The sequence below is a fragment of the Armigeres subalbatus genome, chromosome 2 (genome assembly GCF_024139115.2).
Source record: "Armigeres subalbatus isolate Guangzhou_Male chromosome 2, GZ_Asu_2, whole genome shotgun sequence".
Classification (NCBI taxonomy): domain Eukaryota; kingdom Metazoa; phylum Arthropoda; class Insecta; order Diptera; family Culicidae; genus Armigeres; species Armigeres subalbatus.
The window spans coordinates 107,726,212-107,753,789 of NC_085140.1; the positions used below are offsets into that span (position 1 = coordinate 107,726,212).

At 42.0% G+C, this 27,578-nt stretch overlaps 1 protein-coding gene across 5 annotated transcripts in view; it reads left to right on the forward strand.

Moving 5' to 3' along the window:
* The window catches only part of LOC134210613 (SEC14-like protein 2), a 71,753-nt gene extending 44,175 nt beyond the window's left edge, over window positions 1–27,578 (forward strand). For all 5 annotated transcript variants that reach the window (XM_062686751.1, XM_062686755.1, XM_062686752.1 and 2 more), the window contains exons 3-6: window positions 1,550–1,619; window positions 15,812–16,616; window positions 25,759–25,913; window positions 25,987–27,578. In XM_062686751.1, the coding sequence (XP_062542735.1) occupies window positions 1,550–1,619; window positions 15,812–16,616; window positions 25,759–25,913; window positions 25,987–26,135 (1,179 nt within the window). In that variant the 3' untranslated portion in view covers window positions 26,136–27,578. The remainder of the gene's footprint in view (window positions 1–1,549; window positions 1,620–15,811; window positions 16,617–25,758; window positions 25,914–25,986) is intronic.

Sequence of the window (27,578 nt, forward strand, 5' to 3'; positions counted from 1 at the left end):
TTTCATCTTCCTTCTTTGTTTCTTCTTCTTTTTCTCTACTTTCTTCCTTTTCTCCTTCCTTCTCCTTTCTGCTTCCTTCTTCCTTCTTCTTCTCTCTTTTTTATTCTTTCCCTTCCACTCTTCCTTTTTTCTTCTTCCTTAGTTCTCTCTTCTTTTTTCTTCCTTCTACTTTCTCCTTCTTCCTTTTGTATTATTCCTCTCCCTTATTCCTTCTTCCTTTTTCATTCTTCGTTCTTTTTTCTTCCTTCATCCTTCTTCGTTCTTCCATCTTTCTTTTTCCTTTATTATTCTTTATAACAATTTGTCATGAATTCAAATATGAGCACATGTACCTCATAATGGGGTAATATTTTGAGTACTCTTAGTGAAAAGCGCTGGTTACATATAGTCTACAAATTTCTAAGAGAAATTTACAATGTCCTATGACGCTGTTTGTTACCATCGTTATCATAATCGTCGTACTAGCGCTTGAATAAAGTTTCAATCAATGTAGACAATCCCTCGAGCCGTACATATAATTATCATTGACAGTAATGAGAGGCTAATCTACCAATAATTATTGGCGGCGGTTTGCTCGATCTACTGATGACCACTTGCCGGTAGTTCGAATTAACCCAGTCAGCGAGAGGGCGAAAAGATCAGGGAGAAAATCGCCTTGATCGTGGAAGATCGTTTGCACTTACAAAACACAACAACTGCACTGCATGTACAGATAGCCAGGCTCGACATTCTCAAGCGGGTGTTTCACACGATGACTAATGAGTTGCACATCTTCTTCATTATCATCCTCCCTACAATTAGTTTGCACATAGAGTGACAATTTTTTTGTCCAGATTTTAACGATCGTTACGTCATTCGCAGACTCATTTCCCCTTTTACCCTAGCAGTACCTGATGTGCTGCTATACATGTATATGAGGCAAAGTTTACGTTTGGCGGAAAATATCAAATGCACGTTCGCATGTGTTCTGTACCCACCACTATATTTATTTAGCGGTGCAGGCCGCCGATCGTGGCGACGATCAAGTCCAGTCCATTAATATTGTCAAGCTCACGCTCAAGGACATCTACGTGTGATAGGAAATTTACGTTATGTAACCGACTACTGGCAGCATTCTTTTGCTGCACTGGTAAGTGGTAGAGTATCAATTAAATACCTTAACAGGAATTAATCAAATCACTGACAAACAGAAGTACCACTTCAAATATTCATTGGATAACATCGTTTTCACGAAAGTGAAAATTGAAATTACAAGGGAAAGATAAAACTAATTGTTGCGAGTAGCTGCGTTGCGCTAATTAATGGAATTTAAATTTATATGTTATTAAAACGACAAAGCTATGTCCATATGTCTGTATTTAAACGATCGATATTGAACCAATTGTTATGATTAGTAAGCTATAGGCGAACATATAGCATTATTGCGTCCGTGTAGAATACTTTTGCGTGGAAGGAACTATTGACCCTGAAAAATCTGGCCCTACAGATTTTTTATGGCGGAGACCTATAAATTTTATTAATTTGTATTGTGTCTCTTTTATTGTTACAGTTTCGACGGCAGGTGGCAGATGTGCTCAAACCCGAACACGATGACTATTATCTGTTGCGATGGCTACGAGGTAAGCATATTATAGACAAGATGTTATTTTCAAGGAATTGCCATATAAAAGCATTTTGAATATAGGGAAACTATTCCATTTTCCATCTCACTCTGTTACATCTCATACCGAAAAAAAGGAATATACAGCACCCTTTTGATATACAGTATCAATGCGGAAATTATTAGAAACAGTAACCCTGCATGGAGCCGAAAGACTCACGGTTCCGTCGAGGTTAGGAAATACAATTTTTCAGTAGGAAAGGAAGGGAAACTGAGCTGCTTCAATTATGACGCAGCTAATGTTCAAGGGCTCGCCTTAGCCTTCTTAACGCGACTACAAAGCAAGACCATGCTGAGGGTGGCTGGGTTTGATTTCCTTTCCGGGCTTGGAAATTTTCGGGCATAAAAGTATCATCGTGTCAGCCTTATGATCAGAGGCGCGTCCACGTTCTAGGGCGTGGGTGTGCCAAATAGGGTGCTGATAAATCGGTGCAAATTGCATTGTATTGTGTAATCAATTATTGTAATCATTAAGAATGACATACATCCTGGATTCTTTATGATTTTCGAATAGCTTGACATGTAAGCTTCCTGAAATTGGTATAAATCTTTTATGGTCTCAAGCCATTATCACACAAAAACTGAAAAAGTGCTGCACTGATCTGGGTTTAAAATCTAAAAAATAGCATTTCAATGATTATTTGTCGGAAAAAATATTGTTTCTTTAAGAAAGTTTATCTTGAAAAAATCATAGAATCGTTTAGCGAATAATAAATTTTGAAGGGAAAGGTTATAGTTATCATAAACTTCTAAGATTTTTGACCCTTCCTTCGGAAGTGTCTATAATTTCGCTTTGTATGCGTTACGCAGGCGTGTTACTTATTAATCTATCAATAAATCTCATGAACTATGAAATAATATGCATGGTATTTGGAACAAATTCATTTTAATATTGAAAATATAATTATAACGAATGATATGATATTGAAATAAGCTTATTTTTCTGATTTGTTTCAAAGAAACAATTTGAATTTAATTGAGGAACATATAGAAGCATGTACCAAACAATCTTCTCAGGAAAGCAAAAACGTAAAAATTTGAAGGAATTTCAAAAATTTCTTCAGTGGAAGCTAGATAGCAAATGTGAGTATGTTTTGAGACACTATCAGACCACTTACATGCATGTATGTGTGCGCATGTATGCAAACTCTAAAATTTACTATGGTATAAATTCCACTCATTTTAAAGGTATTAAACAAGATTGTGTAATGGTAGAAGAAATAGTGGGTTCTGAAAGAACCACCCTAATTGATTTTGTTCGGGTACATGTGTACCGCGTTAAATCTGTATTGAGCACCAAAAGAGATTAAAATTATGGAAATTAAATCAGTTGAATTTGTACCACAGAAGAGAACACCTCGTCTTTTGATTGTTCGTTGGTATCACGGTATTTCCCTATTACAGGATTTATACCAATCGTGCGTGATAAGGTCAGCGTCATTTCTCTGTTCGCGAGGCAAATAGGCCAATTTAATGATTTTGGTGTTGCCGGGTTGTAATGAGTGATCACGACGGGAAGTTGGAAGAGATTTCCAAAGAAGTAGCTGAGCACGTGATTGACGAAATAGATTCAGGCGAGGGTAGTAGTAGGTCTTTTGGCCTGTTAAAGAATTTATTTTCTGGAGAAGAATCCGAAAAGGTTATTGAAAAATCGGATCGTGAGTTGTTCGAACAATTAAACGCACAAGATCCGCGATATAAACAGCGTTTGAGTTGCACAAATGATTCAATGGAGAACGTCAAGCTTCTAATCGATGCGATCAGAAATCTTTCTGTAGAAAATGTGCGTTGGTTCGATATTCGTGATATTAAGGACATTGCAGTGCCATTCGACCCTGACGTGCCCACGACACCAACGGCAGAACAATGGATCGAATCAATAGAAATCGCTGCTGCATTGTACAGAGGAGATGACTCGTGGATGCTGCAATGTGGCATAGCTAACCTGCAAGGGGCAGCTAAACTTTGGTTTATTGCTACTAGTGTTAAAACTTGGTCGGAATTCAAGACCAGACTCGTGCTAGATTTCCCAACTTCGGTAGATGTGGTGAGCATACATCAAGCTATGATGAATCGGAAGAAACTACACCAGCAGTAACCGTGAAAGTTTAGAGACGTACTTCTACAGTTACGTTGCGTTGGGAAGAAAGGGAAGCTTCCTGATCAAGCCACGATAAAGTATATAGTGTCAGGCTCGATGGTCGGTATGGCACGATCGTTCAGGCTGAAACGTTACCCGAACTACTAAAGCATTTAAAATGGTTATCCGAAGTCAACCAACTAAAACCGATGGAGACGCCACGTGGATCTTCGTCAAAACCAGTGACCAGAGGTGAAACTGTATCAAGAGTAAAATGCTATCGATGTGGTGGAGTGGGTCATGTAGCAGCCATGTGTAGTGAGAGGAAGAACTCACACCTATCTGCGAATATCGAATGTTTTCGCTGCAACGAGCGAGGTCATTTCGCTAAAAATTGCACCAAGCCTTCAGTGAGGAAACCGACCCCTAGAGTGATGCAGGAGATACGCCAAAGAAGCAACTACGTCAAAAATGTCAAAATAGGCGATCATAGTGTTGATGCTTTATACGATTGCGGTTCCGCGGTGACCACAATAAAGGAAAGCTGCAGAGGTATTTTGAACAATCTCAAAGGTTGCAGCATGGAACTAGTGGGATTTGGTGGAAATAAAGTGCAAGTGCGTGAGCGTAGTTTCGAGCGAGTTGAAGTGAATGAGCTGAATTTGGAAGTGACTATGCTGGTAGTGCCAAACAAAGTGCAGGCCAATTCATTGATTATTGATCGGGATATTATTGATCGGGACGATATACGGTTTATCAAGGAAAAGGGAAGCGTAAGAATCGAAAAAATTCCCGAAGAGCGATCCAGTAAGGGCACTGTAATCTCCGAACCATCGGTGGAGACGGGTGGTACTCAACCGAATATGAATAGTATTCGGGCGTACGAGTCGATAACAGCTAGTGAGATAAATGTGGATGGTGGTGAGAATGGGCGCAAGATAATACTGAGTGTAATTGAGCGCTATCGGCAATGTTTTGCGAAGAACTATAAGGAGATGAGCACTGCTAAAAATTGCGAAATGCAAATTGAGTTGGTGGATGAAAACCGATCTACACTAAGCAGTACCCGCTGGAATATGCCCGTGAAAAAATAGTGGAAGATACGGTAGAAGATTTACTCTTTGCGGGGATTATTCAACCATCGAAGTCGCCGTACAACAGTCCGACAGTACTTGTGAAGAAAAAGAATGGTGAATGGCGCATGATCGTGGACTATCGAGCCGTAAATGGGAAAATGGTTAAAGATAAATGGCCAATGCCTGTTATTGAAGATTGCCTAAATCGACTAGTAGGAGGGCGGCTGTTTGTAGCGGTTGATTTGTTCCGCGGATATCATCAGATTCCATTATCGATAAACAGCCGCAAATACACGGCGTTTTCTACACCAGTGGGCCACTACGAGTATCGGAAGATGCCGTTTGGGTTGTCCAATGGCAGTTTTCCAGAGTATGATCGATGCAGTAATTGCACCACTTCGACGACAAGGATTTGTAGCATACTTAGATGATGTTACATTTGGAGCAGCGAATATCGATGAAGTGATGTACAAGTTTGAGCTTCTGTTAAATGCATTATCGGAGAATGGGCTGACAGTGAATCTTGAGAAAACGCAATTTCTGAAAAGGCAAGTGAACTTTTTAGGCCACGAGATCAGTGAAGGTGAAATAAAACCAGGGCTCGAGAAGATTTGTGCGATCAAAGACTTTCTAGTTCCAACTAGTGTGCGGAATGTTCGTTTGTTTCTGGGTTTAGCGAACTACTTCAGACGCTTCGTGAGAGAGTTCAGTATCATAGCCGAACCACTTCCCGAGCAGGAGAAATTGGCTCTATAATACCTTATTCTGTTATTGATACCATACTCTGTTATGAACTAGCCCTACATAAGTGTGCGGTTTGGTCCGGCAGAAGCAGTCGTCGCGAAGCGTGTCCGTCTTTGGTGACTGGTCGATGGAGAAGGCCGCGGATGGTCGAGGCATGCTGCGATGGATGTGCGTGAGATGAATGCTCAAGCATTCATCTGTCAACTGACTAAAGAGTAAACACGCTCACAGTTATCCACCAATTATGAATCATACACCACACATTCCCCTTCTGCTCCGATTAAAGAAAATTAAAAAAAGATACCAAACCATGCGATTTTTACATGTATCTTCAAAAACTTTACAGATGGAATTCTTATTCCCACTCACAGAATAAATTTCACGTTTAAACTACTTTTTTTCAAGGGTTTATTTAAACGCTATTCTACTCGTATTTACAAATGTCCAAATCTAGCATAATAATGTTTGTACTGGGCGGAGATTGAAGTCGGTTGCTTAGCACGAGTAAGAAAATGATTTACCAAAGTTTCACCGCTATGCGCATTATGGTTTTCTCAGTTCGTGCTCTTGAAAAACAAATGATTTCCAAAATGGCTGATTTGTGGCTTTTGTGTATAATATCCTCATCAATTCCATTTTATTTCACCATGTTCCCAGTCGAATTCAAGGAAATAAAGAAATTACCAGAATCTTGTTTACATAGACCGGATTTATTTCGAGATGAACTACTTGTCTATTACACGCGTTCAAGTATATTGGAATTAGTAAAAACAATCTAATCCGTGAATCATCTTCCTGATGGAACCAGCTTTCTCCTTGCGTATCTGGCTTATTTGTACACGGCAAATCTCTATTGAGAATCATTTTTTTATGTTTGTCCAACATTCTGGCTACGTTCTGGACCGCTAGTCGTCCACTTTTCTTGCTGTGAACAATGGGTCGCCCTCCCTATAGCTGATGCAATTCATGGTTTATTTGCCTCCCCTTCACTTTGTACTGTCATCTATCAGAAACCACATCGTAGAAGGCTTGGTGTTTTTTTTAAGGGGCCCCAAAGACTTATTTTCCTGATAGAGAACAATCGTTCTATGAGCATTTCGTAGGAACACAGTTTGATACGACGATCTACTCTGTTCGATCAAAGTGTCTTACGAAGTCCAAAGTAGAGACAAAAAAAAACAGCAAACTTAAAGATGTAATTGCGGCTTTGAAGGGGTAAGCCAAAGCGCAATAGCCTGCCAGGAATACCTTCCGATACCCTACTTCGCTTACGACGAATTGATGACTTTCTCCGATTCACTTAGCATCCCTTTTCAATCGGATGTAAACTTCCTTCATCTTCTTAAATCCACATACCATGATATTAATGCGGACGACGAAACTAAGTAGCTGAACAGATCTTGTCAAAATCATACCACTCATGTTGGTGTGACACACTATTTTTGAATAGTAACCCAAATATATGCTCTATTAGAATACTGATTAAATTAATTAATGCAAGAACTTCATTTCTACATTTTGCTTTTTCTTCATCGTCTGATGCATCCGTTTCTCAATCAGAATCTACCAGAGATTGAAACCTAAAGAGAATAAACAACTCTCTCACTTATCATCTCTGTATACATATACGATGTGTAGCATATCGCGAGAGACTTTTTTTCGTAAGCTGTCATGATAGAGAACTGATTCGGGAGTCTATAATCCATGATAAATTTCTTTTAGAAAGCTCCAAATGTGGGGAGTACTGGCTCTGATGATGCATTTCAAGTTGCTCTATACAGCTGTGCAGTAACCAACACGAAATGAGTGAAAACAAAGCGAGAATCACCATTTTCTGTGGGGGCTGCCTATCCGATTCTATTTTTTTTTCGCACTTGTATACAAGTTTGATAAATTTGTTATCATGGCTTGTTATGATTCGGAACAGTTTTTTTTTGCCTCTCTTTTATCTTTTATCGTTCGTTATCTATTCAGAGCGATTTCTGCAAACCCTGGAATCTACTCAAGTATCTCGTCTTCCAAACACACTTTTCTTGCACTTTCCGAAAACTATGACGCACTTTTTTTTTGGCACCTCAAGCCAAAGCAATCCGATGCTCTTCCAGAGCATCTTCGACTTTGCAAGCCGAAACCGATGCAAGTGGTCTTCCTAACGCACTTGTTTTTGGCACCACAAGCCAAAGCAATCCGATGCTCTTCCAGAGCATCTTCGACTTTGCAAGTCGAAACCGATGCAAGTGGTCTTCCAAACGCACTTGTTTTTGGCACCACAAGCCAAAGCAATCCGATGCTCTTTCAGAGCATCTTCGACTTTGCAAGCCGAAACCGATGCAAGTGGTCTTCCTAACGCACTTGTTTTTGGCACCACAAGCCAAAGCAATCCGATGCTCTTCCAGAGCATCTTCGACTTTGCAAGCCGAAACCGATGCAAGTGGTCTTCCTAACACACTTGTTTTTGGCACCACAAGCCAAAGCAATCCGATGCTCTTCCAGAGCATCTTCGACTTTGCAAGCCGAAACCGATGCAAGTGGTCTTCCTAACGCACTTGTTTTTGGCACCACAAGCCAAAGCAATCCGATGCTCTTCCAGAGCATCTTCGACTTTGCAAGTCGAAACCGATGCAAGTGGTCTTCCAAACGCACTTGTTTTTGGCACCACAAGCCAAAGCAATCCGATGCTCTTTCAGAGCATCTTCGACTTTGCAAGCCGAAACCGATGCAAGTGGTCTTCCTAACGCACTTGTTTTTGGCACCACAAGCCAAAGCAATCCGATGCTCTTCCAGAGCATCTTCGACTTTGCAAGCCGAAACCGATGCAAGTGGTCTTCCTAACGCACTTGTTTTTGGCACCACAAGCCAAAGCAATCCGATGCTCTTCCAGAGCATCTTCGACTTTGCAAGCCGAAACCGATGCAAGTGGTCTTCCAAACGCACTTGTTTTTGGCACCACAAGCCAAAGCAATCCGATGCTCTTTCAGACCATCTTCGACTTTGCAAGCCGAAACCGATGCAAGTGGTCTTCCTAACGCACTTGTTTTTGGCACTTAAGCCAAAGCAATCCGATGTTTTCCAGAGCATCTTCGACTTTGCAAGCCGAAACCCGTGCACGAGGTCTTCCTAACGCACTTGTTTTTGGCACCACAAGCCAAAGCAATCCGATGCTCTTTCAGAGCATCTTCGACTTTGCAAGCCGAAACCGATGCAAGAGGTCTTCCTAACGCACTTGTTTTTGGCACCACAAGCCAAAGCAATCCGATGCTCTTCCAGAGCATCTTCGACTTTGCAAGCCGAAACCGATGCAAGTGGTCTTCCTAACGCATTTGTTTTTGGCACCACAAGCCAAAGCAATCCGATGCTCTTCCAGAGCATCTTCGACTTTGCAAGTCGAAACCGATGCAAGTGGTCTTCCAAACGCACTTGTTTTTGGCACCACAAGCCAAAGCAATCCGATGCTCTTTCAGACCATCTTCGACTTTGCAAGCCGAAACCGATGCAAGTGGTCTTCCTAACGCACTTGTTTTTGGCACCCCAAGCCAAAGCAATCCGATGCTCTTCCAGAGCATCTTCGACTTTGCAAGCCGAAACCGATGCAAGTGGTCTTCCTAACGCACTTGTTTTTGGCACCACAAGCCAAAGCAATCCGATGCTCTTCCAGAGCATCTTCGACTTTGCAAGTCGAAACCGATGCAAGTGGTCTTCCAAACGCACTTGTTTTTGGCACCACAAGCCAAAGCAATCCGATGCTCTTTCAGAGCATCTTCGACTTTGCAAGCCGAAACCGATGCAAGTGGTCTTCCTAACGCACTTGTTTTTGGCACCACAAGCCAAAGCAATCCGATGCTCTTCCAGAGCATCTTCGACTTTGCAAGCCGAAACCGATGCAAGTGGTCTTCCTAACGCACTTGTTTTTGGCACCACAAGCCAAAGCAATCCGATGCTCTTCCAGAGCATCTTCGACTTTGCGAGTCGAAACCGGTGCAAGTGATCTTCCAGACGCACTTGTTTTTGGCTCCACAAACCAAAGCAATAAAAGGGAAAAAGCAATATCACTTACCATATTTTTCAATTAAATGGCAGGATCGCCAAATGTGCGGTTTGGTCCGGCAGAAGCAGTCGTCGCGCAGCGTGTGCGTCTTTGGTGACTGGTCGATGGAGAAGGCCGCGGATGGTCGAGGCATGCTGCGATGGATGTGCGTGAGATGAATGCTCAAGCATTCATCTGTCAACTGACTAAAGAGTAAACACGCTCACAGTTATCCACCAATTATGAATCATACACCACACAATAAGAGGTAAAACACCAAAAAATAATACCAAAAACTTATATGCAGAATACTTGGACCATAACATACTCAGTTATTGAATTGAATTTCAATACCAAATGTATAACCAATAATTATTCGTTTGGTTTTGAAATACCTAAGCATATGCCCCAAGTATTCTGCATATAAGTTTTTGGTATTATTTTTTGGTATTCTACCCCTTATGCAAGGCAACTTCATACCTATTTTTGTTATCAAGGTCGTCGCTCCTGCTCGGGTTACAAGGCTCACTAAAAAGGACGCTGAGTTCCAATACGACGTTGGCCAGCAATTAGCTTTTGATAAAATCAAAGTGGTATTGATCAGCCGACCAGTGATAGTGATGTATGACTCGGAGAGAGCAATCGAACTGCATACAGATGCTTGTTCTCACGGTTTGTCGGGCTTTATTACGGAGAATGGACGATGGCTTTTACACCCAATTAGTTACTTCAGTCGTAAAACATCACCAACGGAGCAACAGAAGTATAGCTACGAGTTGGAAGCGTTGGCCATAGTAGAGTCGGCCGAACGTTTTCGAAAGTATGTGTTGGGCCGCCACGTGATAATTGTGACTGATTGTGAGGCTGTCAAGAAAACTATCGCGAAGAAGCAAATATTACCAGTGGTCGGAAGGTGGATGCTAAAGTTGTTGGAGTATGACTATGAGCTGGTCCATCGAAAAGGAGAGAAAATGAAGCATGCTGACTGTTTGAGCCGGTGGAAGAGTTTCTGCGAGAAGAACCCGAGCCTGCGATGGCTAGTGTGATGCAGATTAGTATTGGAGACGATGAGTGGTTAAAGTTATTACAACGTGAAGATGAACACTTATATGAACTAATGACGGTTTTGTCGGTATCCCCGGTTGATATTCGCGGAAGACAAATATACAAGGAGTATGCGCTGCAAGGTGGAGGTGTAATGCGACGATGTAGTGATGGACTAAAGTGGGTGGTACCGTCATGTGCCCGCTGGAGAATCGCACGTAGCTACCACGATGAATTAGGCCATAAAGGTGTGGACAAAGTGTTCGAGGCGATTCGCAGAAAGTTCTGGTTTCGCAGAATGAAGAACTATTTGAAACGATACGTTGATTCTTGTGTCTACTGTGCATATGTGAAGTCGAAGAGTGGGACGAAAAAAGGATTATTACATCCCATAGAGAAAGTCCATTTGGACCATCTCGGGCCATTTGTTCGATCCTCTCTGCAAAACGAACATATAATAGTGTTAGTGGACGGATTTACGAAGTATGTGATACTGAGAGCGGTGCGTAATACAAAGACTAAACCAGTAGTGCAAATGTTGGGTGATGTGTTCGCAACTTTTGGCAAACCTAGGCGAATAATTACCGATCGTGGAACCGCGTACACATCGAAAGAGTTTGAGCAATTTTGCTTGAATATGGGCATTGCACACGTGAAGGTGGCAGTTGGTTCTCCTCGTGCTAACGGACAGGTGGAGCGTGAAAATCGGAACGTGCTGCATTCAGTGAGGTGTATGGTGAAAGATAATGACAGAAGCTGGGATAAACAACTACGAATGATTCAGTGGGGGTTGAATACTATGGTGAACGACTCGACGAAGGTTTCCCCACATTCGTTACTGTTCAGTTTCAATCCACGCGACATCATGCAAAATCAGCTACTGATGATCTTTCGTCGGAAACAACACCGGGACGGCCCGATGTTTTGCGCCAAGCCGTGAGTGCAAGGATCCAGCAAGAGCAACAACGACAGAAAGTGCACTTCGATAAGTGTCGTCGGCCGGCAAGACAATATCGTGAAGGTGATTTAGTGTTGGTGGAAAACGACGTACAAACTACTGGTCAGAGCAAGAAACTGGAGCCGCGCTACAAAGGCCCGTTCATCATTCGGCAACAGGCAGTCGGCAACGATCGTTATCTCATTGCCGATGTTCCAGGGATAAGACATAGCCAGAAACGTACATCGACAATTTTTGCGGCAGAGAGGATGAAACCGTGGGCTGTAAATGCAGCTCTTGAATCCAGTGACGATAAAGATAGCCGAGACGACGTAAACAATACCGGTGATGGCTCTGATTGATTATCGCCGGGACGGGATAAAAGCTGTTGTGTCCGTTGTAATGGTAGAAGAAATAGTGGGTTCTGAAAGAACCACCCTAATTGATTTTTTTCGGGTACATGTGTATACCGCGTTAAATCTGTATTGAGCACCAAAAGAGATTAAAATTATGGAAATTAAATCAGTTGAATTTGTACCACAGAAGAGAACACCTCGTCTTTTGATTGCTCGTTGGTATTCCCACCTTTTACTGAGCTTTCTTCAAAAAATGATGACAACTGCTTACAGCTTGATTTTGAGTTTATCACGTTGGCATCACTTACTTATGGATCCTGTACACCTCCGGTGGCGCAAAGGGCCGACTTGAAAGATCTCCATCCTGAGCGTTGCCCAGCTATCGCTTTAACCTGTTGCCAGGTTAGATTTTGGTCGACTTCTTTTATTTCTTTATTGAGGCTTCGCCGCCAAGAGCTTCTGGGTCTGCCTCTGCTGCGATGTTCCGCTGGGTTCCAGTCTAATCCTTGTTTACAGATTTCGTTTCCGCCCCTACGTAGAGTGTGGCCGACCCAGCCCCACTTCCGATCCCGAATTTCTGTTGCTATCGGCCTCTGGTGACAACGACGATGGTGCTCGTTGTTTGAGATCTAGTTGTGAGGCCACCAGGCCCAAATTATATACCGCAGGCATCTGTTGATGAACACCTGCAGCCGTTGAGTGTTTTCCACTGATACACACCATGTTTCGCTAGCGTATAACAGCACAGATGTCACGTTAGAGTTGAAAATTCGTATTTTGGTGCGTTCACTTATCTGCCTGTTTTCCACATATTTCTTAAACTCGCAAAGGCAGCCCTGCCTCACACCAGCTACGACCCGGATAGGGTCGGACAAGACCCCATTGTGCAGCACTCTACACGAGAAGGTCTCGTGCTGTGCCTCTTGTGTCTCAGGACGCCCCGCATATTCTCGTGATTGAGACGGTCGAAAGCTTTTTAGTAGTCAATGAATACCAAACCAAGTAAAGGGACTCTTGGAATTCGTTGACCTGCTCCAGAATGATACGGAGCGTGACAATATGGTCCACACAGGATCTTCCGGCACGGAATCCAGCCTGCTGCCGCCGGAGAGTCGCATTGATCTTCTCCTCAATCCGGGCTAGGATTACTTTGCATAAAACTTTGAGAACGCTACACAGCAACATAATGCCTCGCCAGTTATCGCATACAGTCAGGTCACCCTTTTGTTGTTGCGGTGTCCCAGATATTACGAAATAAGCGATGCAGTAGTTGAGCGGATGTCATGGGGTCAGCTTTGAGCATCTCGGCTGATATGCGATCGACCCCTGGGGCTTTATTCGATTTCATTCTTTGGATGGCTGTTTGAATCTCTAGCAGTGATGGAGCTTCGGTATTGGCGCGTGTTATTCGTCGGATTCTAGGCAGATCATGCCGAGGTAGTGATGGCCTGGCTGGCACTTGAAAAAGTTGTTCGAAGTGCTCGAACCAGCGTTTCAGCTAGTCAGTTGGGTCGGTCAATAACTGATCATTCGCGTCTTTCACAGGCATCGTTGCATTCATCTTCGCCCCGCTTAAGCGTCGTGAGAAATCGTAAAGGAGGCGTATGTCCCCGGTTGCGGCGGCTCTCTCTCCTTCGTCGGCCAGGGAGTCTGCCCACGCTCGCTTGTCCCGTCGACATGAGCGTTTTACTTCCTTCTCAAGAGCCGTATCGCGTATCGTTGACGGGCTAAGACTTTGGCTCCTCTGGTTTTCGATCGCTCTATCGCGGCTTTGGCTTCTCTTCGCTCCTCTATCTTCCTCCAGGTCTCATCGGTGATCCATTGTTTTCTCTGGGTGCGCAGTTCGCCCAGATTGTTTTCGCTGGTGGCGATGAAGGCATTCTTGATGGCGGTCCATTGGTCTTCCACGCTCCCACCTTCCGGAACATCTGCAGCACGCGTCTTCAGTTCTTCAACGAAGGACCGTTTCACCGTGGTACCTTCCAGTCGGCGTGTGTTGAACCGTCGTCCAACTCTCGTGCAACGAGAAGGTGCACAGTATGCATTTTTTTACGTTTGGTCAATGCACCTCTAAAGGTGTTCAAGTTCCATGATTGAGTGAGAGCAGCATTATGCCGTGCTGATTATTCGGAGTAAATTCGAGTTTTGAAAATAAAACTGATAACTATCAACAAAGATTTACTTAGGATGCTGCGTCTAAAAAAGGATAGATGAAACCGAGTAAGAGAGAAGGTGAAAGAACTAGACAATCTTATCCCATGGTCATCCGCACTTAGACTAGCAGATGTGCCGTGGTCCGAAAAAAAAACTACGTAATAATCGCAAAAAGTGATTGCTCATTCGGCTACACTATTTTAATCTTAACTGCTAAAGATAATTGAAATGTATTAATAGTAACTAAAAATGTATCATGGTAAATAAGGATGATAGTGTTAATCAAACACGGAACACCTAATCTAAGTAATGAATGCATGTAGATCATTTGCAAATAAAACTATTGTAAAAAACGGCTACACTAGGAGAACAAGCAAATGCTTATCTGCCTTTCCCGAACAGATGCGACGACCTTGATGTTGGTATGAATTTCCTTTGCATAAGAGGTAAAATACCAAAAAATAATACACCCGATTCTTTTTTTACACGGGGGATGCGTGCCGTGTGAAAAAAATCCGTGTAAAAATAATCCGTGTTATTTCGAGAAACCGTGTAAAAATAATCCGTGTTATTTGAAGAATCCGTGCAAAAAAAATCCGTGTTATTTCGAGAAACCGTGTAAAAAAAGCCGTGCAAAAAATATCCGTGTAAAAAAAGTCATTGGCTCTTTGTTAATATGGGGGATGCGTTCCGTGTAAAAATAAATCCGTGTAAAAATAATCCGTGTTATTTCGAGAAACCGTGTAAAAAAAATCCGTGCTATTTCGAGAAACCGTGCAAAAAAAATCCGTGTTATTTCGAGAATCCGTGTAAAAAAAGCCGTGTAAAAAAAATCCGTGTGAAAATAATCCGTGTAAAAAAAGAATCGGGTGTATGCGTTTTTTTTTAGGCATAACATGCTTAGGTATTTTAATACCAAACAAATAATAATCTCTTATGCGTTTGGTATTGTAAAAACGGATATGTTATACCTGAAGTATTTTGCATAGTAATTTTTGGTACTATTCATCTGGTATTTCACCTCTAATGCGCACCAAGTAGGATATCAATAGCAGAATTAGGTATTATTGAGTTCTTTTCTCCTGCTCGGGTTGAGTCGGCTACAACCACTCAACAAACAACTCAACCATTCAACTACAAACCATTTCCAGTCAGACGCATTTTGCTTTCCTCAGCAACAGGCCATTCTCCATTGATCTCCCATCGGATGCGATACAAGTTCATAAATCAACAGAGGCTTGCTCGTCGTTTGCGCAACGACACCACGTGATGGTTTCACTTTTCCCAGAAGTTTAAAACCAACTCACTCACATTGTCTCATCTGCCACAGTTAAATTGGTTGTATTTCTTTTGGAAAACTTCCGAATTTTTTCATCGTTGGCTCCACAATCAGATTTCATGAAATTGTATTGCAATCAAATTCAAAGATGCACAAGCATTAGGTTCGCATTACATTCTTTAATCAGATAAATAAATGCCCTTCAAAAATGCTAACATCAATTTTTCAACAATGTGAGTCTCACACGAAAATGAATTGTTGTTAATTCGATATAATGCCTAACCTGAGTGCAATAAAAAGCACATTAACCGTTTTCTCACGTGCAAAAATAAAATGCATTGTTTATTCATACCTACTCGTGAACAAAACTGCTGCATCCAAAGTCCCCCGCATATAGACGGTTTGTGTGCCGATTATAATCACTAATGCATTCATTTCGTTTCATATTTACCCACAGCACGTTCGTGGAATCCAGATGCCGCCGAAAAAATGTTGCGTGAGTCGATGAAGTTCCGTGAGCGCTGGAACGCCGACGAGATCGATAAGTGGCCAACGCCGCAGATTCTGATCGACCTTGCGCCGCATGGCGTGAGCGGTTTCGACCGGGAAGGTTCCCCAATCATCATAATCCCGTTCGCCGGGTTCGATATCTGGGGCCTGCTGCACACGGTCTCCCGAGCGGACATCGTCCGCATGACACTGCAGGCCCTGGAACACTACATGAAGCTGGCCTACGAGCAGAGCCAAAAGATGAACAACAACAACTGTCGAAAGTTTGTGGTTATTTTTGATATGGAAAATTTCAACCTGAAACAGTGGGTGTGGAGACCGGCAAGCGAGGTGATCATTTCGCTGATCAAAATGTACGAGGCAAACTATCCAGAAATTCTGAAGTGCTGCTACATCATCAACGCACCGAAAGTGTTCGCCTTCGCTTACAACATGGTGAAGAACTTCCTCGGCGAGTACACCATCGACAAGATAAAAATCTTCAAATCAGACCGCAACAAGTGGCTGCCGGCGATCCTGGACCGGTGCCCGGCGTCGGAGATTCCAAAGTACTTCGGAGGAACGCAGACAGACGACGACGGAAATCCCAAGTGCGAGAAGAAGCTTCGCTGGGGTGGAAAAGTGCCAAAGTCCATGTACACCTCCAAGGAGGATAGCTTTAACAACAATCTTACCTTCAACGAGACTGAGATCAAGAAGGGCGGCAAGCTGAAGCTGACGTTCGACTGCGAGGACAACGGTTGCTTCTTGAAGTAAGTAATGGGAGAATTGTTCGTCATTTTCTATTAAAACACGTCTGTGCCCGGTCTATAAATCAATCACCTTTACCGGGGCTTGCTCACTGAAGCATAGAGGTTTAATCATTTTGTGGCATTTTCAAAGCAAGTTCTTGCTCATAGCGAATGTGCAGTTGATGATTGATAGTTTAATTTATTAGCATTGATGACTTGCTGAGTTTAACTAATTTGAACTCAGAATTCAACCAAGGTCAATATTCTTGTCTTTTTTTCTACACCAAAATGAATGTGATGAAATTCTACCAAGATGTGCTATTACTTAGCGCGTGCTGATAATTTCTTTGATTCAATACCGTGACAACTAAAAAGTTAAATAATTTGGCTGCGCATATGCACAGGGAGGAGCCCTCCTTAGCCGTGCGGTAAGACGCGCGTATGGGTCTCCAAGCCCTCTATAAAAAGTTTGTTTTTGGAGCGAACATACAGCCTTTACGTATACTTTGTATATGAGAAAGGGCCGTCGCCTCCCCCCCCTAATTGTTGGAAAGATTGAAGCGGTACTGAAATGAATTCCCTTAAACATGTGCACTTTACGATCCAATCATATTCAGAAATAGGTATTGAAATTCAAAAAAATCTCAGAAACTTATTAGGGTATCCAGGATCCATAATACATATATGAAAGTGCAAAACAACTCGAAACATTTCGGGCTCAAGTATTCTTTCTTCTTGAAATCATTCTAGGAGCTCCCCTGGGAACTTCTAAATTCCTCCGAAAAGTTATCCACAAATTGCGCTGAAAATTGTTCGAAAATCCTTGTTATGTGATTGTAATTCCTCCTTATCTAGAAACCACTCACTATTTTTTTAGGAAATTCATGAGGAAATTCCTTGAAGATTTCTTTTCTTCTCTCCCAGTTTTACTTCTAGACATTTCTTCGGCTATTCTTACAGAAAAATCTCCGGCATTTCCTTCAGGAATGCATTCGAGAGTTCCTTCAAGAATACATACGGAATTTCCTTCCAAAATTCCACCCGAAGTTTCTTCAGAAATTTATGACGGAAATTCTCCAATTTCACTCCATAATTTTACTTGTGAATCTATAAGAAATTCTTTCGGAAATTCTTCTAGAAACTTCTCCGAGAATTCCTCCAGGAACTTCTCCGGGCATTCCTCCAGGAACTCTTCCTTTAATTCCTCCGGGATAACTTCCACGATTTTTCCGGAAATACCTCCATAAATTTAATAGCGAAATCCTCTAGGATTTCATTCTGGAATTCTTTCCGCAGTTACTTCAGAATATCCTTCAAGAATTCCTCTAGTAATTTTCTTGGGAATTTCACCAGGAATTTGTCCAAGTATTTCCTCGGAAATTCTTCCAGGTATTTTTCCGAGAGCACTCATGTTCCATATAAGTTACAGCAACTCATATGTCACTAGATTTAGTCACAGTCAAGTTGCAAGTTGTCTGACTTGTGTTGCTTGTGGACTTGTGGAATTTCTCCGGTAATTTTTCCGCGGATTTCTCCTAGATTTTTTCCGGACTTCACTCGGAATTTACTCCAGAATTTCATTCGGAAATTAATTTAAGAGTTCCTCCAGGATATTTTCCAAGAGTTCTTCCAGGAATTTCTTTAGAACAAACCCCCGGGAATTCATCCGGTAATTTCTTCAGCAATTCATCTGGGAATACTGTCAGGCTGGAAATTTCTGCATTTATTTTCCTGGTATTTTTTCGGGAATTCCTTCAGATATTTCTCCGGAAATTCCTTCAGGAATTTCTCCAAGAATTATTTCAGGACTTCCTCCGGAAGTTCTTGTGGGAGCTCCTCCAGGATTTTTTCCAAGAGTTCCTCCGGGAATCCCTCCACGAACTTCACAGGGAGTTCCTGAAGGATATTTGGCAGGAATTTCACGGGAAATGGGATTTCGGAAGTTTCTCCAGAAATTCAACTCTGGGTATTCCACCGGCTGTTCCTCTGAAAATTCCTCCGGGAGTTCCACCAGTAGTTCCTCTGGGAATTCATTCAGGGTTTTATTCAGGAATTCATTTAGGCTTTCTTTAGGAATTTATCTACAAATTCCTCCAGAAGTTTCTCGGAGAATTGCTCTAGGTGTTCCTCCGGGAGGTCCTTTAAGTATTTTTCCAGGAGTTCCTCTTTGAATTCTTACGGAAGTTCATTTGGGAGTTCATCCAGGAGTTCTTACGAGAGTTTCTCCAGGAATTTCTCTGGAAATTCTTCCTGCAGTTTTTCAAGAAATTCCTCCATAAGTTCCACTGGCAGTTCCTCCGAGAATTTCTCTGATAATTTCTCCGAGAATTCCTCCAGAAATTCCTCCGGAAAAAACTCTGGGAGTTCCTCCTTAGATGAACACCCGGAGGAACTGCCGGTGAAACTCCCGGAGGAACTACCTGGGAAACTCCCGCAGGAATTCTCGTAGAAACTGCCGGTGGATCTCCCGGATGAATTCCCGAAGGAACTGGCGGAGGAGCTCCCGTAAGAACTCCCGGAGGAATTTCAGGAGGAACTCCTAGAAGAATTCCTAGAGGACTTTGGGAGAAATTTCCAGCTAAATTTCTGAAGAAAGCCTAAATGATTTCCTTAAAAAAGCGTGAATGATTTCCTGGAAGAGCTACTGGTGAAACTCCCGGAGGAATTCCCGGAGAAACTCCCGGATAAATTGCCGGTGGAATTCCCGGAGGAATTCTCGAAGAAACTTCCGGAGGAATTTATGAAGAAACTCCCGGGAGAATTTGCAAAGGAACTCCCGGAGGAACTACCAGAAGAATTCTCGGAAAAAATCTTGGAGAATTCATCTTATAGACAAATCTCGTCTAGCTGAAATCTTTGTAGGGGTATGTAGCTGGACCATCATCATCATCAGAGGACCTCCCGGAGAATTCCCTGAGGAGCTCCCAGAGAAATTCTCGGATGAGCTTCTGGAGGAATTTCTATATAAATTCCTGAAGAAGCCTTAATGAATGAATTCCCGGAGGAAATTCTGGAGAAATTCCCGGAAGAATTCTCGGAAAACTCCTGCAGGATCTCCCAATGGAAATCTTGAAGTTTCCACCAGAATTCTTTCCGGATTTCTTTGAGAAATAATCTAGGAATTCCATTGTTGATTTCATTTTCGGTATAGTTTCTGTATAAATTTTCGGTGGAATTCCTGGAGAAATTCTTTGAAATTTTCACAAGAAATTATTCGAAACTTTCACGGAAAATTGTATGGAATTTACACAAGAAATTCGAAGATTATTCGCGAAATTCTAAGGAATGTTTACTGGCAATTCTGCGGAATTTCCACGGAATATTCTTAGGAATTCTACGGTTCAATTTTTCAGAAATATTTATGAGAAACTGTTGGAGAATGAAATGAACAGTAGGCGTTCAGATCGAACGGTAATCTAAGCAATCAAATATACTTATGTCAATTAAATAAAATTTTCACTTCTACTTCTACCACTGCAACAAGTAGTTCGTTTTACTGCCATTCCAATAGGTTATGGGCCCAGTAATAGAAACAGACTCTAAAAGCAGAAAAATGCCAAACGAAGCTGCTAAACAAAATGCGGTTCCACAGCAAATGCAGAACCTTTCAAGTCTCCCTTCAATCGAGCGGTTGAGTGGCCGTGAAAACTGGTCTACTTGGAAGTTCGCTGTGGAAACTTGCCTTGAGCTGGAAGAGCTGTGGGAAGTTGTGAATCCGACTCCAAATGCGGATGGAACTCTATCGGCGGTTGACGCGAAGAAGTGCAGAAGAGCACGAGCGAAGATTATTCTTCTTTTGGATCCGGTAAACTACGTACATGTTAAGGACGCGAAAACGGCCCGTGAGGTTTGGGCGAAGCTTGAAGCAGAGTTTGAAGACTCCGGCCTGACTCGTCGGTTAGCGCTGCTCAGGAAGCTGCGGAAATATGGAAGCGTATGTGACGGAAATCATTTCCACCGCTCATCATCTTCGAGTCGTTGGGTTCGAGATTTCGGAAGAGTGGATTGGATCTCTTTAGCTTGCTGGTCTTCCGGAGGAGTATCAGCCGATGATCATGGCGTTGGAGAACTCCGGCACCCCCATCACCGACGATAGCATCAAGACGAAGCAACTCCAGGAAGTACAGTTCTCCTCGGAAAAAATGGCGTTTATCGGAAGAAAGCCATTTCAATTAAAGCTGAAGCAAAGCGTAACCGAAAACGGGTCAGTTGAGCAGCCAAAAGGTCCGAAATGCAAACGTTGTCATAGATACTGGCATATTGCTAGAGAATGTCAAGTAAAATGCGATAAGAAGAAGGGATCAGCATTCTACTCGATCCTCTCAACGAACACCTGCAATTACAGCGAAGGTTGGGTGTTTGACTCTGGTGCGTCGGATCATTTTACTATGAATCGTAATTTACTGATCAACAGGGAGCCGGTAAGTGGCGTTGTTGTTGCAGCCGATAAAGATGTGATGAAGATTACTGCCACTGGAACTGCCAGGCTCTTCCCCAAAAGCTTTTCGAAAAATCCTCCGATCGATGTCAAGTATATCAAGCTTATACCGACAATGTCGAACAATCTGTTGTAGGTGAGTCAAATCATTCGGCGTGGCCATGAAGTTCGGTTCACCAATCAAGGCGTCTAAGTTATTGATTTCGTAGGCGATGTTACTGCCACTGGAATCCACGACATGAAGAATGTATTATTTCGATTCAAGGAATCCAGCGATCAAAAAGTCTTGTCGCTTGCAAGGACACCGGTGAATTTGGATCTCTGACACAAAAGAATGGGCCATCTCAACGTTCGTAGTCTGAAACAATTGAAGAACGGTCTTGTCAGAGGAGTAGATTTCAAGGAATCATAAATCAGCAATTGTACGGTGTGTGCTATTGCTATGGGTAGGCAACGTTTAAACCCGTCTCCCATTTCCTAAAAACGGACATCGGGCTACTGGACCATTGGAGCTTGTTCACACGGATATATGCGGACCAATGGAAGAACCCTCATTGGGTGGAAGCCGGTATTATGTGTCGTTTGTCGACGATTGGACAAGGTGCATATTTATCTACTTCCTGAAGTCCAAATCTGCAACAGAAGTTTTACACGCGTTCGACCAGTTCCGTGCCTTAGCTGAAAATCAGACCGGATTCAAGCTAAAAGTACTTCGAAGTGACAACGGTAAGGAATACTGTAACCATTTATTTCAAAAACGTCTGGCCGAAGCTGGAATAATCCATCAAAAATCAACCGAATATACTCCGGAGCAAAATGGATTGGCCGAGCGAGTCAACCGAACCGTCGCCGTTGAACGAGCGAGATGTATGCTGTTTGAGGCGAAATTACCGAAATCTTTCTGGGCGGAAGCGGTAACAGCTGCAACGTACGTAATCAATAGATCCCCTTGCAAAGGTCATGAACTGACACCACAAGAAATCTGGTCTGGACGCAAGCCTGATCTATCACACATGCGAGTTTTTGGCACGAAGGCACTGGCACATATTCCCAAGCAAAAGCGGAGGAAGTGGGATGTAAAATCGAAGGAGTGTATTCTAGTAGGTTTTGATGACCAGAGCAAAGCCTATCGACTTTTTGATCCGTTGAAGAAGGACGTTTTAAAGAGCCGTGATGTAATTATCGTAAGCGAGTCGTGTCGTGTGTAGCGACCCTAAACGCCATGCATTAATCATCATTTTTCTTCTATTATTAAAGTATGTCAACGAACAAAAGGAAAGATTGGACAGGTTGGAACCTGTCCATTTATGTTTATCAAATAGCAACCGCTGTTGAAAATAAACAACGGATATTTAAGTATAAGCAAAACTTGGCGAATAAGCTGGCCTAGAAATAGTAGCTGACTCAATTGTTAAATAATTGTTTATTTAGAGAGTACGAATGCTCTCGGAGCAGAATGTCACATGAGAGTAAATGTAGGTAGCATGCAACATTCTGCAACATTATTGAAAATGAGAGAAAATTGTAAACAATAGCCAGTAATTATAAATAACGTTTTTGTAAATAAAGAAGAGAGTCGGATTTTGGACTTGGAGTTAGCAAGTCACATCAGAATTGTTCAAGTGTTTTATTTTTCAAATTGTGATGACTGTTTTCCCGAAAACTAACCGCTCGAGCTCGTGCACGTGACAATACGTTGGTACATCCAGTAGCTGCGAGGAGTAATTCGAATCGAGTGAGAACGTTTGTGAGTTTGGATTTTGAAAACAATTTAGCCGAATCAAATCATCAAGATGCTCCAATTCAGCAAATTCGTGAAGACTATGAAGAATCTTCCGATGATGAGCAATCTGGATCAGATGAAGAATTCTTTTCGCAAGCAGAAACAAGCGCAGGCGAATATTCCGATGGTGTCAATGGTGACGTGACAATTATGGCGCTCCCACCGCAACAATCTTCTAATCCACCGGAGTCCCAGGTGTTGAGGCGCAGCGGTCGGGAGCGCGCGATTCCAGGCAAGTACCACGATTTTGTATTTCCGAGCAAACATTTTTCATTTCCCCATTCTCAACAGTCTGACCCAGAGGGTCACAGCAGTCCGCGACAAGGGCTGAAGGCTGTAGGCTAGCAAACTTATGATGAGGATGTCCAGTGATCCCCCAACAAGCAATGAAGCGTTGCGAAATTGGAACGCCATTCGATGGGAATCCGCGCTGATGCCAACCGACAATTGGGAATTGATGCAGCTTCCTATCGACAAGAATGCCATTGGCTATAAAGCTTCAAAACCAAGCATGACAAGAAAGGCAACGTAGCTCGGTACAAAGCAAGAATTGTAGCACAAGGGTTTTCACAACGATACGGAACTGATTCTTTGTACCAGTAGCAAAGCAGGTGACGTTTCATGCATTGCTGACTGTTGCCAGTGGTAGGATATCCATCGTAAGATACGTCGACGTTAAAACTGCATATTTAAACGGTGTACTGGAAAAAGCCGTATATATGCGTCAGCCAGGGGTTATCATATCGGTGACGAAAGGAAAGTCTGCCGATTGAGGAGGAGCCTGTACGGCCTAAAACAATCAGCGCGCGTATGGAATCGAAAAGTCGATACTGTTTTCAAAGCCATGGGGTTCCAGCCAACAGAATCGGATCCGTGTTTGTACGTACGACGTGAAAATGGTTCTGCTGCGTACATTTTAATCTACGTCGACGACATGATCATTGTAACACAGACAATGGAGGAATTCAAAACTATTCTGAAAACTCTTCAAGAACATTTTACGGTGGCGGATCTTGGAGATATTCGTCATTTCCTTGGTATGGAGATCGAGAACAGCCCACCCGGTTACAAGCTAAATCAGGAAACGTACATTCGAAGGTTGACAGAACGTTTTGGTGTGGAGCTAGCGAAACCGTCAAAGATACCACTCGACCCCGGCTACCTACAGAAGAAGGAGGAGCTGGATCAGCTACCTAACAACCATGAGCTTGACTACATGAGCTTGATTGGCGGTCTCCTGTACGTAGCTGTACACACGCGACCAGATATCACCGTCAGCACATCGATTTTGGCACAAAAATCAAGCTGCCCAAATTCGCATGACTGGACTGAAGCCAAGCGAGTATTACGATATTTGTATACCACCAGCAACAACAAGCTACAGCTAGGTACTTCAAATGAAGGATTGCAGATGTTCGTCGATGCAGACTGGGCTGGTGATTCTCACGACAGGAAGTCAAACTCTGGTGTACTCATTATGTTCGGAGGAGGATTAATTTCCTGGGGCTCACGAAAGCAATCATGCGTTGCACTAAGCTCGACTGAAGCGGAGTTCGTGGCGCTCGCTGAAGGCTGCCAAGAGTTAGTTTGGACGAAACGATTAATTGATTAGATCGGTGACGGTGAAGTAACTGATGTTCCCATTCCAGTATTTGAAGATAATCAGAGCTGTATCAAGCTGGTTGAAGGAGATCGCATCGAACGACGCAGCAAACACATTGAAACAAAATTCTTCTTCGTTCGGGACCTAAAAGAAAAGCAGATCATCAGAATGCTGTATTGCCCGACCGAAACAATGTTGGCCGATTTGATGACGAAACCACTTCAACGAGTTCGTTTGGAAAAACTAAAGGAAGCAATAGGAATTCGTCCGGATCTGCCCGAGGAGGAGTGTTGGAGAATGAAATGAACAGTAGGCGTTCAGATCGAACGGTAATCTAAGCAATCATATACTTATGTCAATTAAATAAAATTTTCACTTCTACTTCTACCACTGCAACAAGTAGTTCGTTTTACTGCCATTCCAATAGAAACAGCACGAAAGAATTCCCTGAAAAACTTATAAAGGAGTTCGTGGAGGATTTCTTGGATAAATAATGGTGAAATTTTCAGACCAATTCCCGGCGAAATTGATGGTGGAATTCCTGAAGACACTGCCGAAGAAGTTGCTGGAGGCAATCCTAAAGAATCCCTGATAGAATTCCTGAGAGAATGCCTGGAGTAATTGTCGAAGGAATTCCTGGAGAAAGCTTGCATATTGTTTTTTTCTGCCTATTTTATAATAAATATTATTTCAGAGAGGATTTGTTTAGAAATTCAGATGTATGGTTCTAGTTTTCTAAAACTTATGGAAGAATGCAGGATTTTTATAATAATTGTTATAGCCGATTTTATATTCTTTCTGAATACTAAGTTCGTTAATAATTTTCTCACTTTATTTAAAAATATCTAATGAGCAATAAATCATGCATTTTTAAAACCATTATTGTTTTAGTCATTATTGTTGTTAAATAAACGCACAACGCGAACGTTGCATTGTGGGCGTGAATGCGTCACGTTGCGTTTTAGTACAAAACGCTGACTTCAACGACCAGCGCAACGCGCCATTATGATCCAGCCTTTACTGTTGGTTGGGATTTGGTTTCAAAGTTTTTGGAACTTAGAAGGAAATAGTACCAAGCACTAATATTCATGTGTTTTTATGAAACTACTATAAAACTACGATTCAGAAGACCTAAAAAAGTTGACCCCCCCCCCCCCCTACTCCAAATCCTGGCTACGCCCATGCTTGAACTTGGCAACTGCCCAAGGATACAAAACTGCGAGACGCAGTCATATAAACCCTACGCAAATCTCTCCGATTAATACTCTCTTGCACGTTACATATCACACTTGTATAAACAGTATAGGCACTAACTAAATGAAAACTTTTCCGTTCGCAGATGGGAATTCCGTACCTTCGACCACGATATTAAATTTGGAATCAAATGTGTGAACAAGAAGACCCAGGAAAGCGAAATCGAGGTCCCGCTGAAGCGAGTAGCGTCACATCAAGTGGATGAATCTGGGTTCATCACATGCCAACCGGGATTCACCTGTAAGTGGCTTCGACTTGCTAGGTTCCACCCCATTTGAGTTTTGGATTTATTTTTTCTATTGTTCACCTTCAGATTCCGTCCTGTTTGACAATTCGTACAGCTATTTCAAGACCAAGAAAATCCGCTACTCGGTTCTGATGACGACGCCGCTCAGTGAAGTTGAGCAAACGACCAGTGCAATAGCCGTCACGGAGGAAGCAGCAGAAGCGACCGAGGACTAAGATAATAGGTTTAAATCGTGAGCGATAATGTGAGCAACGGCATTATCAAGTTTCAATTTAGTCAACATCTGGATCTATCACTTTGTACATAATGGATTTGAGTTTGAGCCAATAGTTACTTATAAGCTACATAGTAGTAATAGTTGTCTGGTGACCTGAGAAATAAATAAAGTGAACAAACTTTACCCGAACAAACTATCGGGCCTGGCCCTGGACAGATTTAGGTATTTGATGACACTGTTTTTGGTGGTAGACTGCTGTTTCGATATTTACACAATGTCTGATAGATTTACAACATAAATTAAATAATTAGGCATTTTCTTCACATAGACTTAAAAGCTAGTGCATATGATATCTGTTTCGGTTTCTCATCTCACAGCTCCTATGTTTATCCTAATTACACAACTGGATGCAAATCTATTGGATTGTCATTTGAATTACTTTTATGAGCTGTGAAAACGTATGTTAAAAAAACCAACGAATTTGAAAACGTCTTATGTTGTTTCATGGTAAGATGGATATGGGAGCGAAAGATGAAAAATGGAACAGTTCCCTTACCTAGCCAACGGATGTCAGTTTTTCTTGTAATTCTGTATATGAATCTGTCAAAAATTGTATTTAAAAATTGTATATACGACATTGCTAGATTCCTACACGAAAAATGTAACCTTCTTATACGCTGCCGGTACTCGCAATTTGTTACTTTTGAGTAAACCTCATTTTTGTTTGTTCTATTTCCGATTAACATGACAATAATAAAACTTTGTTCGGGTGACATTGAGAAAAAATATAAAACCTAATCCATATTCAATGTACCCGAACGTAGGTCCGATTATAAGAATTTACATACCGTGATAGCAAAAATAAATATGTGTTAATTAACCTAATTAGTTTTACGATGATTTGTCAAAAAAGCAACAGTTCGGTAAACTTTCACCGATATCGCAAATTGTTTTTAAAAGATCTTTAAAAAGGTGCACATGGAAGGTGTGATTGAGAAATTCAACGCATGTTATCTCGATATGCTAAAACCAATTAGGGACTGACATGAAAGTACTGGTAGTACAAATATTATAAGAAAACCTTGGTCTTGTACAACGTTTGTAATTAAGAATCTAGCCTTTTCGTATATGTACAGTTTTTATACATATATTTGTAGATTCTCATATATTTTGTAGGTTTATATATTTCAATTCAGAAATGTCTAGAAACGAAGATAACTTTCCAACAGAAAAATAATGAACTGAAAAGGTACTTGTGAAATAGACGATTTGGTGTTCAAAAAGATAGGCATTCCAGAAAAAAACGTGGAGGGATAGGGTGTGTAATGATTGATGTAGATTTTGCATCCACAAAAAATGAGCTATCGAGAATGATGAATAAATAAAATAGTTAAGACCTAGTGTCATACCGGAAGTAAATAAAGTTTCAATACTTTCGTGA